Raw genomic sequence first — 13,437 nt, forward strand, 5'->3', positions numbered from 1 at the left:
TTTTTTTTTTTTAAAGATTTTATTTATTTATTTGAGAGAGAGAGAATGAGAGAGAGCACATGAGAGGGGGGAGGGTCAGAGGGAGAAGCAGACTCCCTGCCGAGCAGGGAGCCCGATGCGGGACTCGATCCAGGGACTCCAGGATCATGACCTGAGCTGAAGGCAGTCGCTTAACCAACTGAGCCACCCAGGCGCCCCAGTGAACATTTTTATAGTACTTTATGCCAGGCACAGTGCTAGGCTTCCTATGTGTGTTATCTCATTTAACCCTCACAGTGACCATAGAAGGTAGATAGGTGTTTGTATGCCCATTTTGCAGAAAGGAAAACAAAGTCTGTAGAGATGCCAAGTATCTTGTGCCAGATCAGAAGGCTTGGGAGTGGCAAGCCAAGAACTGAATTCTGGTTTCCTGATACCTGAGCCCATGTTCTCAGGGATGCTCACCAGCTCCTGCAGGACATTTTCATTCACCTCCTGTTGTTTAGGTGCCCCAGTGCTTCTCTAGTCTTAGCTTTGCTTTTCATTCCTTTTCAACTTGCCTTGCGTGAGTGAAGCAGGTGGGCTGAGAGCTGGTGTGCTCAGATATTCCGGACATGGTGTGTTGAGAACGGAGGAGAGCGGAGTACCATGCTTGGGCTTGTTCTGGGTTGACAGTCGGCATACCAGATGTTAGGATACTATTGTCTAAGCAGTTGTTCTCGGTCTCCATCGGTCCTCTAGAAGCGTACACGCACGTTTACAAATGGACACTGTGCGGTGGACAGAGTGGCCAGGGTACAGAAGTCGTGGCTCCTGCTTTGGGGTCTCACACACGAACTGTGCCAATGGCAAGGAAGCAAGCGCAGGAAGGCATGAGTTGCCGGTGGGAACGGGGCACCAGTGGGGTACCAGAGTGATGTTAACCTGAGCACATGCCCAGAGAGCATGAATGAGACTTGGATTGGCTTCCAAGTCCAAAGAAGGAGTGGACGGGGAAGAAGGGCATGCAGGCAGGCCTGGCTGTGTATGGGGGAGCACGGAGGCAGGAAACGTCCCAGGTACAGGGAGCTCGGTCCAGCGGGGAAGAAAGGCCAGCATTTGCCACAGGGTCCCGGAACAGCAGCCTGCATGTTGCTCAGCTGAGTTTCGTAGATGTTTCCTCCTCTTCCCCTCAGAGCTGAATCCATCATGCGCACCAGTTCAGCGGAGGTTTTGGGGTGTCCTGCAATGAAAACCCTTGCCTAATGTAGTATTTCCCAACACCTGTCACTGTGTGTCCGCTGTTACTAGGGCAGTGTTGCATCTCGCTTTTCTGTTCTTTTCCAATTTTATTGAGATGGTAACATGCACGCCGTAGAAGCTGAAGGAGCCCAGCACCATGTTTGACTTACATATATTGTGAACTGATCGCCAAAAGCTTAGTTAACATTTGTCATCTCCTATAGAGACAAAACAAGAAAAAGAATAAAGTGTTTTTTTTCCTTGTAATGAGAACTCTTAGGATTTACTCTTTCATGATTTTCAAATACACTGTACAGTAGTGTTCGCTGTGTTCATCCCGTCCTGAGTACTTAACTTACCTTATCACTGGAAGCTTGTACGTTTGACCACCTTCCTCTGATTCCCTCTCCCCAGCCTTTCTCATTCCTTTGTCTCGACACATGTTTTTTCTCCTGATTTTCAATGCACTGGATTTTCAAAGCCTTCTCCATTTGCATCAGTTTACCAAAGGGAACATGAAGATCCATATTTATGTGATACTTAATGAGACATTGCTTAATATAATGAAAACATCAGGGACAAACCCATTGTTCAACACTTGGGAAATAGTTAATAAATTCTGAGCAACCTGCTGCCTCGTAAAATATGGATAAAATTCTGAGCACCCTGAGCAACCTGGAAGAAATTTCAATGATAGGGGAAAAAAACCGATGGTAAGACTCAAACATTTTTTAAGAAAAAGATAGTCTCTGCAGTATAGAAACCCGAAAAAAACACAGTTCATAAGAAGATGGAACATTGCACTCCAGTACACATGCTTCCAGGCTTTTCCTACTGAAATATTTTTCAATAGACACACCTCACTTTTCATGCCAACACGTATATATCGTGAATTATTTATCCGGTGGCCCAAGAACACCTTCATATTTCTACCTGAATGATGAGATTCCAGGTTCATTGTATTAGATTTCATTCTGTATGTTCTACGTTTCTGCAGGGAGCACACATATAGTCTAGCATTGTAAAAATTAAGAGCAGATGCGGGGCGCCTGGGTGGCTCAGTCATTAAGCGTCTGCCTTCGGCTCAGGTCATGATCCCAGGGTCCTGGAATCGAGCCCCACATCGGGCTCCCTGCACAGCAGAAAGCCTGCTTCTCCCTCTCCCACTCTCCCTGCTTGTGTTCCCTCTCTCGCTGTGTCTCTCTCTGTCAAATAAATAAATAAAATCTTTGAAAAATAAATTAAGAGCAGATGAAGCAGAAGCTGGGTTCTGTCATTCCATCTGTCTGTAAGCTGGATTCTGCTTTGCTAAGATCATCCTGTTGTGTGGAAAATCAGCAGGTGCCAAGGCCCAGAGACCCCAAGCTGCCTCGACCACCTGGCGGCCTGGGGCACGTCTCCCCAGCAGCAGGGGCCTCTGCATGTGTCATTATTAAGGACCACCTGAAATAATGTCATTTGATCATTCTGTAAACTTGAAAGTGCCAAATACAAAATTTCGTTAGAGGTGTGAAGCTAATCTGTAGGCAAGACCGTTAGGTGGAGATGAGCATGCCGTTGTTAGGATGTAGGTATGTAAAGCCGGATGCGGCTGGGATTGTATCTTGTTTTTCCAAATCTCCTGGGATCTGAGCACAGTGTGACACATCCAGGTTGACTTGTGGTTCCAAACTCACCTGGGCCATAAAATGCCAAGCTCGTGGCGAGGCCAGGCAAGGCCTGGAGAGACCATGGATATGGGTGGATAGTGAGCATACAGCCCATTTATGGATTCTGGCCTTGCAGGAAGGGGCCCATGAGCCCTTGCAGCAGCAGAGAGGGACTGGGGACAGTACGTGAATCAGTTCTCCCACATGTAAAACCACCACGTATCTATCTGTTCCCCAGAGGGCCCCGTGACACAGCAGCCGGCCACATTAAAGATGAGTGGCTTAGGGCGGTCTGTGAGGAGACGAGAACGCTTCCCTCACTGGGGTGGTGTGAAGCCTAGTGTCACCCACCTATGGTTAGCGCACTTGTTCATGCCCGACTAGAGTTTGACAATTAAGAGACACACTCTGACTTCTGATGTAAATAGAGGATAGGACAGAGCAAACTGCTTTTCCCAGTGAATGACACACTTCACTCCATGGCAGGGGCACTGGTGTGGTGCTTAGGGGCCCATGGAGTTGGCGGGCCTGGGGGGGCGGGGGGGGGCGGGGAAGTCCTGCTCCTCTCCTCCAAGCTTCAGGCCTTGAGCAGATTATCCCAGAGCTGCAGTTAGTGAAAAGGGGCATTATAACGACATTTCACCAGTTTGCTGTGAGGATTAAATGATGGAACAGACACCTAATGAACTTGGGGGTCTCAAGGTCTCAAATGATGCTCCATCACGTGTGGGAGAGATGGTTGGTTATTGAAGGGGGCTGTACGACTTGGTGGTGAGGTTGGGGACTGGAGGCACAGCAGGGCCACGGGGATGACACAGGAGCCCTCCTCTGATATCCTCTTCTGATTTTTTTTTAGAGCATCCTCCTCAAGTGGACTAAAGGCTTCAAGGCATCGGGCTGTGAGGGAGAGGACGTGGTCACGCTGCTGAAGGAGGCCATCCACCGGCGAGAGGTGGGACAGGCGCGCCACGAGGCCTGGGATGACCCGTGGTCACAAAGTGGGGAAATGCTGGGTGCAGGTGCATGGGTCAGGGAGAGAATTAACGTGATCCTTCGGCGATGACTGAGTGTCTCCTGTGTGTCAAGCTCTGCTCTTGGCACTGAGGATTCAGGAATGACCACAGCAAACTCTGGTGCTATAAACAAACCCACGAGCTAGTGTCAGGTGCTGCCACACTGGGAAGAAAAAGGAAGTCGGGTGAGGACAGGGTGAGTGGGCTAGAGAAGGGCACTTTTAAATAGCCCAACCAGGGAACCTCCCTGAGGAGGTGACATGTGAGCAGGGACCTGAATGAAAAGAGAGAATGAGCCATGCTGTATAAAAAGCACTTATATAAATTACAAACATACAGATCTCCCTTATGAGTGTCTGAAAGAAAAATGCTGGGGTTCATTGGTGGACCGGGGATCTGCTTTTGCCCCCTCAGGAGTTTGACCTGGACGTGGTCGCTGTGGTGAATGACACAGTCGGGACTATGATGACCTGTGGCTATGAAGACCCTCACTGCGAAGTCGGCCTCATCGTTGGTAAGGGCCCGGCTGCCATTCCTGCGTCGTGCCCCAGAGGCTCGGGTGGAGGGAGGACGGTCCCCGGCAAGGCGCTGACGTGTCTGTGGTTGGCAGGCACAGGCAGTAACGCCTGCTACATGGAGGAGATGCGGAACGTGGAGCTGGTAGAGGGCGAGGAGGGCCGGATGTGTGTCAACATGGAGTGGGGGGCCTTCGGGGACAACGGATGCCTCGACGACTTCCGCACGGAATTTGATGTGGCTGTGGATGAGCTTTCCCTCAACCCTGGCAGACAGAGGTAGGTACCCCATTGCGGGTGGGTCCTGGTACGGGTACCCCAAAACTGCATGGTGGCGAGCGGTCAGATCCTCTGCAACAACAAATCCCCGGACCCTCATTTTTGAGATGTGAAGAGAGGAAATGTCCTTGGAAAGGGCTCTCCCTGCTGGACTGTGATGCCTTCAAAGTTCATTTGGGAAAACAGGTCATAATATTCGTTCTGAGGAGCATTTCCTATAGGGATTCGGTCACATGGGTTTTAGACGAACAGGGGACACTGAGGAGCACAGAGCTAGAAAATTCAAGAAGCAGCCTGCCCGCCCCTGCCTGTGAGAACGGGAGAGAGGGTGTTCAAACCTAGGTCTGGGACGGTGAGGAAAAGCAGACATCTGCTGATCGTACGGTAAAGAAGCTGGTGTGGCAGAGAGAGGAACAGGAAGCAGACAGGAATGCATCTCTTCCTCCATCCATCCAGTATGTAGCATCCTCTGTTGCCCGGCCTGGACAGGGGTCAGCCCCAGCCTCACAAAGCCCCCAGGATGGTGGGGAGGGGCTCTGAGCTGCGCGACGATAGTGTAAGATCCAGCACACTTGCCACTGGGAAGATGTGTGTAGTGTTTCCTAACTGGATATGGTCAGGGACCATAGTTCTGCAGAATAATACACTTTTGTCGAGAGTAGAGGTCACAGACTAAAATGCTTCTAGGGGCCGGACAGGTGTCATTAATGAAACAAAGGGTGAGACAAGATGGAGTGGTGCTGGGGGTCTTGGTTGAAACCTGGGGGTCTCAACTTCTTTAAAGGCACTATGCAGGGCCACAAGACCCTCAAGCCACTGAGTAATCACATTCAATCCTAGTGGACAAGACGGGTTCTCCAGTTGCACTAGTTACTTGTGTGATAATGATGTCGTGGCTTAGAGAGAAAGCCTGCTGAATGCCTGGTGAAGTTCACGGTTAAGACTCAGCATTCTGCCCTCTTCTTAGAAGTGGGCTTTGGGTGTGTTTTCCTCCTTGAGGAGGTGGGAGTAAGCATTGGAAGGTAATGAGCCCGGAAGATGGGGATGACCCCAGGAAACCCGTGGTCCTCAGGCGGGCGCTGTGGTCAGTTTCACTGAAGGCCGTGGGTCTGTGTGTGCAGATACCAGGCATCCTGCCCAAGTGAATCAAGTAGCACTTCCTTTCCCACCCAGGGGAATCTGCATGCCGTCTCCTTGCTAATGCTCTGGGCATCACCCCTTCCTACATGCGTCCTCCATGAACGTCATCTGCATTGCAGGTTCGAGAAAATGATCAGCGGCATGTACTTGGGGGAGATTGTCCGTAACATCCTCATCGATTTCACCAAGCGTGGGCTGCTCTTCCGTGGCCGCATCTCAGAGCGGCTCAAGACAAGGGGAATCTTTGAAACCAAGTTCCTGTCTCAGATTGAGAGGTGAGAATTTGGGTCTGGGGTCGGGTGGGACCGCGTCCTCCCTCTCATGGACAGACAAGCTGAAGGATTTCCAGAGCTCAAGTAAGATCGGGGTATGGCTTATATACAGGTCAGTTTGGTCGCAGAGACATAGCTCTACTGTTTAAATAAAAAAAGTAACTCATGGATAGTTGGCATTTTAAGCATGAAAAGTCCTGCTGAGCTGCCAGGAGCCCATGCAAAGTAATATTGTTGGGTTTTAGGCCAGTTATCAAAGGTGGGAAGGTAACCTGTTCACAGGATGTAAATTGGAACGCACGGAGGGTGTAGCCTATTAAAGCCCTTGCGCCGGGCAGGAGGGCGCTTCGAACTGCGGCCGCGGTGAGAGGAGAAGCAGGATCGAGTGAAGGCGGGCATGCCAGGCAGTCAGAAATCCGTTAAAGCAAAACCTCCCTCCTCCCATCTAATAATGGCAGCGAAGCCGGCTCCAGATTAGAACAGGGACTTCCAGAGCCCTCGACAAGTGGCTTCTGTGCGTCACTGTCAGGTGTGTGGGAGGACAGGAGGCGGCTGAGCGCCAGAGCGGGGGCGCTAGGGCATCTGCACCAGCAACGCAAGAGGATGTTCGAGTTTGCGTGTCCGTTTGCGTGCAGGAAGCCGATTCCGGAGTCCTAAGACAGTTCCCTTGATATGATAAGATTTATATTCTTCTTACAATTCGATTCACATTTGTTTCATAAAGTCTGCACGAGCCGCCATCAGACCACCCTGGGAGGGGGTAGAAATAGAGCAGGGGTCTATGCTGGGAGGCAGCGGAAGCCTGTCCCATTGACCCGGGAACAACACGGAGGAAACGGGTAGCAAAGAGCTTTGCAGCTGAAAATGCCAACTACAGGCATCCTCACTGCCTTTGTTCTTTCCAAATGAGTGGAAAGCTAGACAGTGGCTGTCTTGTTCTCTTGAGTACCAGTTGTGGGGTAGCAGTGCCCCCCCTCACCCGGCCAGGTGGAAACAGGAGCTGTTTCTTTGCCCGTCACACTCAGGAGGGCGCTGCGGGGTCCAGTGGGATGAGCATTGCTTCCTGGACTGAGGTCAAGAACAGGAGCCACCTGGCGGGGGCTGCCGCCAGCGCCTCGTGTATGTGACTGACCCCTCGCTGTTGTGTGTCCCCCCCGCAGTGACTGCCTGGCCCTGCTGCAGGTCCGCGCCATCCTGCACCACCTGGGGCTCGAGAGCACGTGTGACGATAGCATCATTGTCAAAGAGGTGTGCACCGTAGTGGCGCGGCGGGCAGCCCAGCTCTGTGGCGCGGGCATGGCCGCCGTGGTGGACAAGATCCGAGAGAACCGGGGGCTGGACACCCTCAAAGTGACCGTGGGCGTGGATGGGACCCTCTACAAGCTACACCCTCAGTGAGTGCCTGACCTCCACTCCCCCTGCCCATCTTTCTCTCGCCATCTGTTCTTTCCTTGCCTTCTCTTTCTCTCTTTTTATTTTATAGCAAACCACCCGGCATTCCAAATGAGTGTATATTACATAGACGCTTTAGTTTAGAGGTTAAAACCCAGAAGTAGGGCTGTGTTTACCACCCAGCTTGGAGGACTCAGGGTTGCACCCCTGCCCCCTGCCAGGGACAGGTACTCTGGTGACTCGGTCCCTAGCTGTCTCTCCCTGTGTATCTGTGTTTGAATCGCTACTGTTTGGTTTTCCTTAGATTTGAAACTGCCGTCAGGGGAATCCTCTGGCATCTCTCCTTTGGGGACTGGCTTTTCCCACACAGCATGTACAGTTTTGAGATGCATCCACACTGGAGTATGGGATTGTAGTTTGTGAATTTTCAGGGCTGTGGAGCATACCTCTGAATGAGTATACTATAGTTCATTGTACTGCTAATGGATATTAGCTTATTTCTAGATTTTGTCTGTTACAGACAGTGCTCCTGTGAACATTCTTGGAATGTATGCTGGAACTCCGGAGTGGGGTATTTTCTGCAGTCCGGCGCGGGGGCTGGCGGACTTAGAGCCACGACTGTTTTTGTAAATAAAGTTTTATTGGAATGCGGCCATGCCCATTGATGTATGTGTTGTCTCTGGCTGCTTTCACTCTACAATGGCAGTGTAGTTGCCCACAGAGCTGAAAGCCTATCTACTGTCTGGCTCTTTATAGAAAGCGTGTCTCTCGAACCCGCCCCCCCCAGTGTGGAAGCACTGAATTCCCTATTCTTTCTACACTTTTCCCTGTCTCTCCATCTCTCTTCTCTCATCAACCGTTGTTCCTCTCCCTTCGTCACTCATTTGCATATGTTTTGAGTAAATCATTTTGAATTCAGGAAGTGCCCCAATCCCTTCCCCTGGAAGCTTCTCAGCTCAAAGTTAAAAGAACAGAGCTATTACCCTGGTCTGGGCAATAGGTGGGACAGTGAGGATAGAGAGACTCCTCAATTGAAATGTTGCCTGCTCTCACCATGACCGTCTCGAGGAGTTGAGAGACTTGCCCAAAGTTTATACAGTTACTGGAAAGAGAGAAACTTGCAGTTCCTTCTCTTGATGATCAGTGCCTCATAAGTGGGAATCTTGGTCCCAGATGAGAGTGGGGAGGGGGACAGAAGTCAAGCCCCTGGCACTGCGGCTTGTTTCATAGATGAGGAGGACATCCTGACCCTGTTATGTTGGGGGACATGGTGCCTATCTCTTTCTCTGATCCCATACTGAAAGGCTCTACAATCACCATAATGTGCCAACAGTAACCCCCCGAGCCTGCTCCTTGTATCTTTAATGACATTTTGGATTAGATGTGGATCTACATGAGTCCATACCCCTGGAAAATGAAGTGTCACGTGCACGGGGCTTGGTCTTCCTTCCAGAGTTCGTGGACAGGCTGTGCACTTCCGCAGGGCACACCTGTGGTGCCCGTGACCCTTGACCCTCTCTTCCACTGATGAGTTTTCGGAACACAACCTTCAGAATCTCAGACAGTTGACTCCCAGTGGCTCTCAGCTCCCCACTTGCCTGCTGTGACATAGACTTTGGGCATGTTGCTAGCCTCTCGAAGCCTTGATACATAGTACATTGTGAGTGTTTAATACACAGTAGCTGTCATCCTTTTGCTCATCTTAATAATTCCTGGGCTTCCAGCATCACTTCCTAGGATCTCACCTCGGGGGACACAAATCAATCATGACTAAGGTGTTTTCTCCCCCTGTGTCTTCCTCCCAACGCTTGCAGCTTTGCCAAAGTCATGCACGAGACGGTGAAGGACCTGGCTCCGAAATGTGACGTGTCCTTCCTGGAGTCAGAGGATGGCAGCGGGAAGGGGGCGGCTCTCATCACTGCTGTGGCCTGCCGCATCCGCGAGGCTGGCCAGCGATAGAGTCCCTGAAATCCGGAAGGGACTTCCTCTCATTCCCCTTCTTCCCTGCTTTAAATTATAAGATGTCATCCTCTGTGTCAGAGACAGGCCCCTGGGCTTTTCCCTGGCAGAGAGGAGCCTGTGGGACTGGGTGTGGTCTCTGGATTCTCACTGTTGAGCCCAGTGCCCAAGCCTTGGCCCTCCTGAGATACATATGTTTTGAAGTAAGGACTTGGTCATACTTGTCCAACTATTCCTACTGGTTCTTTTAAAACTCAAGACAAATTTTAACCTTTAGTCACCCCTCTGGCCAAATTCCATGTCCCTGCATAATCCTACAGGATGGGGACACTAATGAAAAGATACAGTGGCTTCCCCATGGACCCTGAGCATGGTATTTCTAAGGTGAAGAGCATTCCCCAGCACGGAGGCTGATACTGTGTCTCCTCTGAATCTGGAGGGATCTCCACTAACTTGAGCCTGATTCTCCCACAGGCAGAGGGGCAGGGGCGGGAGGAGAGGCAGCATTGGGGGGGGGGGGGAGGAGTCCGTGGATAGCCACGTGGCAGCCCCTCTTTAACCTCCTTTACAAGCCTGGTGGGTTCCAGCGGAGGCTTGTCCTGGAATTAAAGCATCCCGAATCCGAGAAAGCAAAACCAAGGCCATGAGTGGGTTCCTGAGTCATCCATGAGCAATGGACCTCTGGGGCAGGGGAGACTTCCTGGTCTGTTTTTAAGATTTTTCCTGCAGAAGTGGAAACAACTCTATTTTCATTTTAATTTATGTTTGAAATTTATTTAGTTCATGAAGTACATCCTCTCCTTTACCTTGATACTGTATGTAATGATTGGTTGTATGTAATGTATTTATATGTCAATGTGTTATGTACATAAATACACAGGGTCTTTTCAGACTTGGCCTCCGTAGTAGATTTGTGTAGTTACAGGATGGAAGGTGAAGATACTGACAGGTTACGAGAAATACCTCATTCGCCTGCGGGAAGAGAAGGGAAGCCTCTTCAGGGTGAGTGAATGGCTAAGTAGCTCCTTCCTGGCTCCTTTTTAACCTGCAGACTGGGAAACATGGAAAGCAGGGCACAGTGAGGGAAGCTGGGTCTGTGGATCGAAGAAACCACAGAAACAGGCTGCTCTGTCTAGACCTTCCTGGGGCAACAGTACACGGGCTCTTAACCAAAGCAAACAGGAATCCTTCCAGACAGATTCATTGCTTAAGAATGATCATTCTTAGGGTAGTCAGTAGTATTTTTAAGCTAAGAAGATAAAGGAAGCCACCAAGAGCACTTCTTTAAAAATTCTGTCTCACTGTTAACAGCAAACCAAAACCAAACAATGAAACAATCAAAATGAAGAAAACCTCAGGGACAACACTTTTAAAGGCAGATTTGTGCCCTCCTAGCCAAATTGGTCTGTTTTGTAAATGTTTTTCCAAGAAGCATTGTCCGAGGGCTTCTTGAGGCTGAGCTGTTTTTATACACAGTATTTATTTCAAACTGTTGGTGGGGATGGGGGGAGTAGGGTGGCATAAAATCTTCCACGCTCTACCTTTCAGGAGTGCAGTTAATTCTGAATCTGAACGCCACTTCCTCCCTAAAATATGCACACCCACACCCTGCAACTAATGACCCTAGAACACTATTGAGTGGGAAATCGAGGCTCACAAGGAAGGAAAGACAGGACTCGATAGCACCCAACTTGGCACACTGATCACACTTGTACTGAGAACAACGTCTAGATCTACAGATCACTAAAGAATGCCCAAGAAGTAGAGATGAATTTTCACTTTTAAACTTGAAAATTAGGCACTGTCTGTGAAATTGCACCTTTTTTTTTTTTAAAGGTAGAGCTGTGTGTGCGGCTATTCAAGATATGTTGTTGGTTTCCAAAAAGGAAAATGCATTTTGAATGTCTGTGTTCCCACAGTTAGGTGACAGTTCCTTGTTGATGCTGCTTTGCCTGATGTAAATACAGTGAATCTCAATCTTTGACTGGGATGTGTTGATTCTCAAATCTTTGAGCACTCAGTCTAGTAAAGATGTTGTCATGTATAATAAAGAGCTAGTTGAATTAACTATGTGATGTTAACTATTAATAAATTTTAACATTTTTCAAAATATCCAATGTGTGCTTCATGAGGATTTTTTTTTAAGAGTGCAGTCTTTGGGGCATATTAGTACTTCCTGGCTGGTCTGAATAATTAATGAGTATCTCGATTTTGACTGTATGTACTTACTTGCCTGGCAGGAATGTGGCCAAGACTTGGTCTTGACCCCAGATGTTATTTCTCTTCCCAGAAACTCAGTTCCAATGGAACTGGAGGATAGATGACCTTTCCTAGGCCATTTTTGAGCCCCTAGCTTTCAAGCATCAGTGAAGAAGCCTGGCTGGCTAAGGAGTTTAAGGAGTTTGGCTGAGCTGTTAGCAGAGGCCTCAGGGGCTCTGGCTGGTCTCCGTAGGCATGTGATTCACATTTAGGATGGAAAGCCCCTACTTATGTGAACATCTAAAAAGCATGTACCTCTGTCTTCTCCTTACCTTTCCCCTCTGTCCAATAAACAAAATACAAACCTGGGCAATCCCTTCCTCACTAGACCTTACTGACCCCCACGGACAGAGCCCTGTTTGACAATGAAATTATAGAAGCATCTCCTACACTATTGGGAGTGCAAGCTGGTACAACCATTTGGGGGGTGGGGAACAGGCAATATGCATCAAAAGCATGTTTTGTGTAATTTTCTAGAAATTTGTGCAGAGCAAACACAGATGGTTGGAGACCAAGATTCAGCTTTGAGGGTATTGACTATTACATGATTTATAATAACAAAAAAGGAGCACCCCATTCAATGAGTCTGCCGGTCCTGTGCCAGAGTCCGGTCAGGAAGAAAATCCATGCCAGTTATTTCAGATTTTAGGACAGGGGCTTGGTTATTACAGGTGATAAAAGAGCTGAGAAGCCAGTGTGTGGAGATGCAATCCAGAGATTAGCAATGCCAAAAAACAGCCTTTCTATCCCACTGGCTGGACCAGAGTCCAAAAGCTGGGGAGGGGGTGCAGGAGCTGGAACCACATATGCAGGGAGGAAGGGTGGTTAGAAGTAACCCTCCCATCTAGTTTTCTGCAGTGTCTCCGTTGGTGGAACCTGGCAGGGAACCAGCTGGAGAGGGAAACTGAACAGAGCAGAGGAGGGTGGGGCCTGGACCTGAGCAATAAGTAACTTGCACGGACCCCATAAAACCATGAGAGTGTTCTAGAACATTTAATATCATTGGAAGTGTTGACAGCCTGCTGCTTCATGCTGAAAGTATGTTACACAACATATCTATCATCTGGTTTTGGTTAAGAAATTCTATACGACATACGAGGATTACCGTGTTTCCCTGAATGTCCCCTCCGCCTTGCTGGACCGTGAGCACGAATGAGGCTTCCACCTGTGGTAACAGCCTCAGCACCCCCTCAGCTGAGCCCCCCCCCCGCCCCGGGATTCGGGCACCGCCACTGGGAGACTCAGCAGCCCCCCACCCCCGCGCTCACCGGTTCCCCTCCCAGGGCCTCAGCCCAGCTCCTGACGCCTCCTCCGGAGTGGGGGGTGGGAGGGACCCCTGACCACTAGGAAAACCATTTCCTTCAAACAGTTGGACAGTCTGCACCCAAGTTACCTGCAGCTGGGAAATAGCTTTTCCAGCTTCTGTCAAGCCCATTGCGCCTTTACCCGCCCCTTGTTAACTTTTCTTTAGGCCTCGGGTGCAAGAGGCTAAATTACTCATACTCCTCAGTTCAGCGCATTTATTTTCTATCTTTGCATGGATCTTTCTTGCTCTTTTATCTTCTTATTCCCCTTTGTCTTCATTTCTCTTTCCCATTCTCCACTCACGATCAGCAATCATGTTGTGTTGTGACATGCAACTTATTTGTGTGTCTGAAGCATATATTGCTTAGTGGGCATGGTTTTTAATTTAAAGTTTTTTTTCTATTAAGTATCACGCTTTTAAAGACCCATTGATGCCGCCCTGCATCCCTCTAAT

General features: G+C 49.4%; 1 protein-coding gene across 1 annotated transcript in view; it reads left to right on the forward strand.

Moving 5' to 3' along the window:
• HK2 (hexokinase 2) overlaps positions 1-11,531 on the forward strand; it is a 51,102-nt gene extending 39,571 nt beyond the window's left edge. Inside the window, exons 5-10 of the mRNA XM_081796643.1 lie at positions 3,706-3,801; positions 4,277-4,376; positions 4,473-4,656; positions 5,916-6,071; positions 7,229-7,462; positions 9,275-11,531. Coding sequence (XP_081652769.1) covers positions 3,706-3,801; positions 4,277-4,376; positions 4,473-4,656; positions 5,916-6,071; positions 7,229-7,462; positions 9,275-9,419 — 915 coding nt within the window. The 3' untranslated portion in view covers positions 9,420-11,531. The remainder of the gene's footprint in view (positions 1-3,705; positions 3,802-4,276; positions 4,377-4,472; positions 4,657-5,915; positions 6,072-7,228; positions 7,463-9,274) is intronic.
• The last annotated feature ends 1,906 nt before the right edge of the window (positions 11,532-13,437 follow it).

This window comes from Leptonychotes weddellii, chromosome 10 (assembly GCF_054177405.1).
Source record: "Leptonychotes weddellii isolate Sample4059 chromosome 10, ASM5417740v2, whole genome shotgun sequence".
Classification (NCBI taxonomy): domain Eukaryota; kingdom Metazoa; phylum Chordata; class Mammalia; order Carnivora; family Phocidae; genus Leptonychotes; species Leptonychotes weddellii.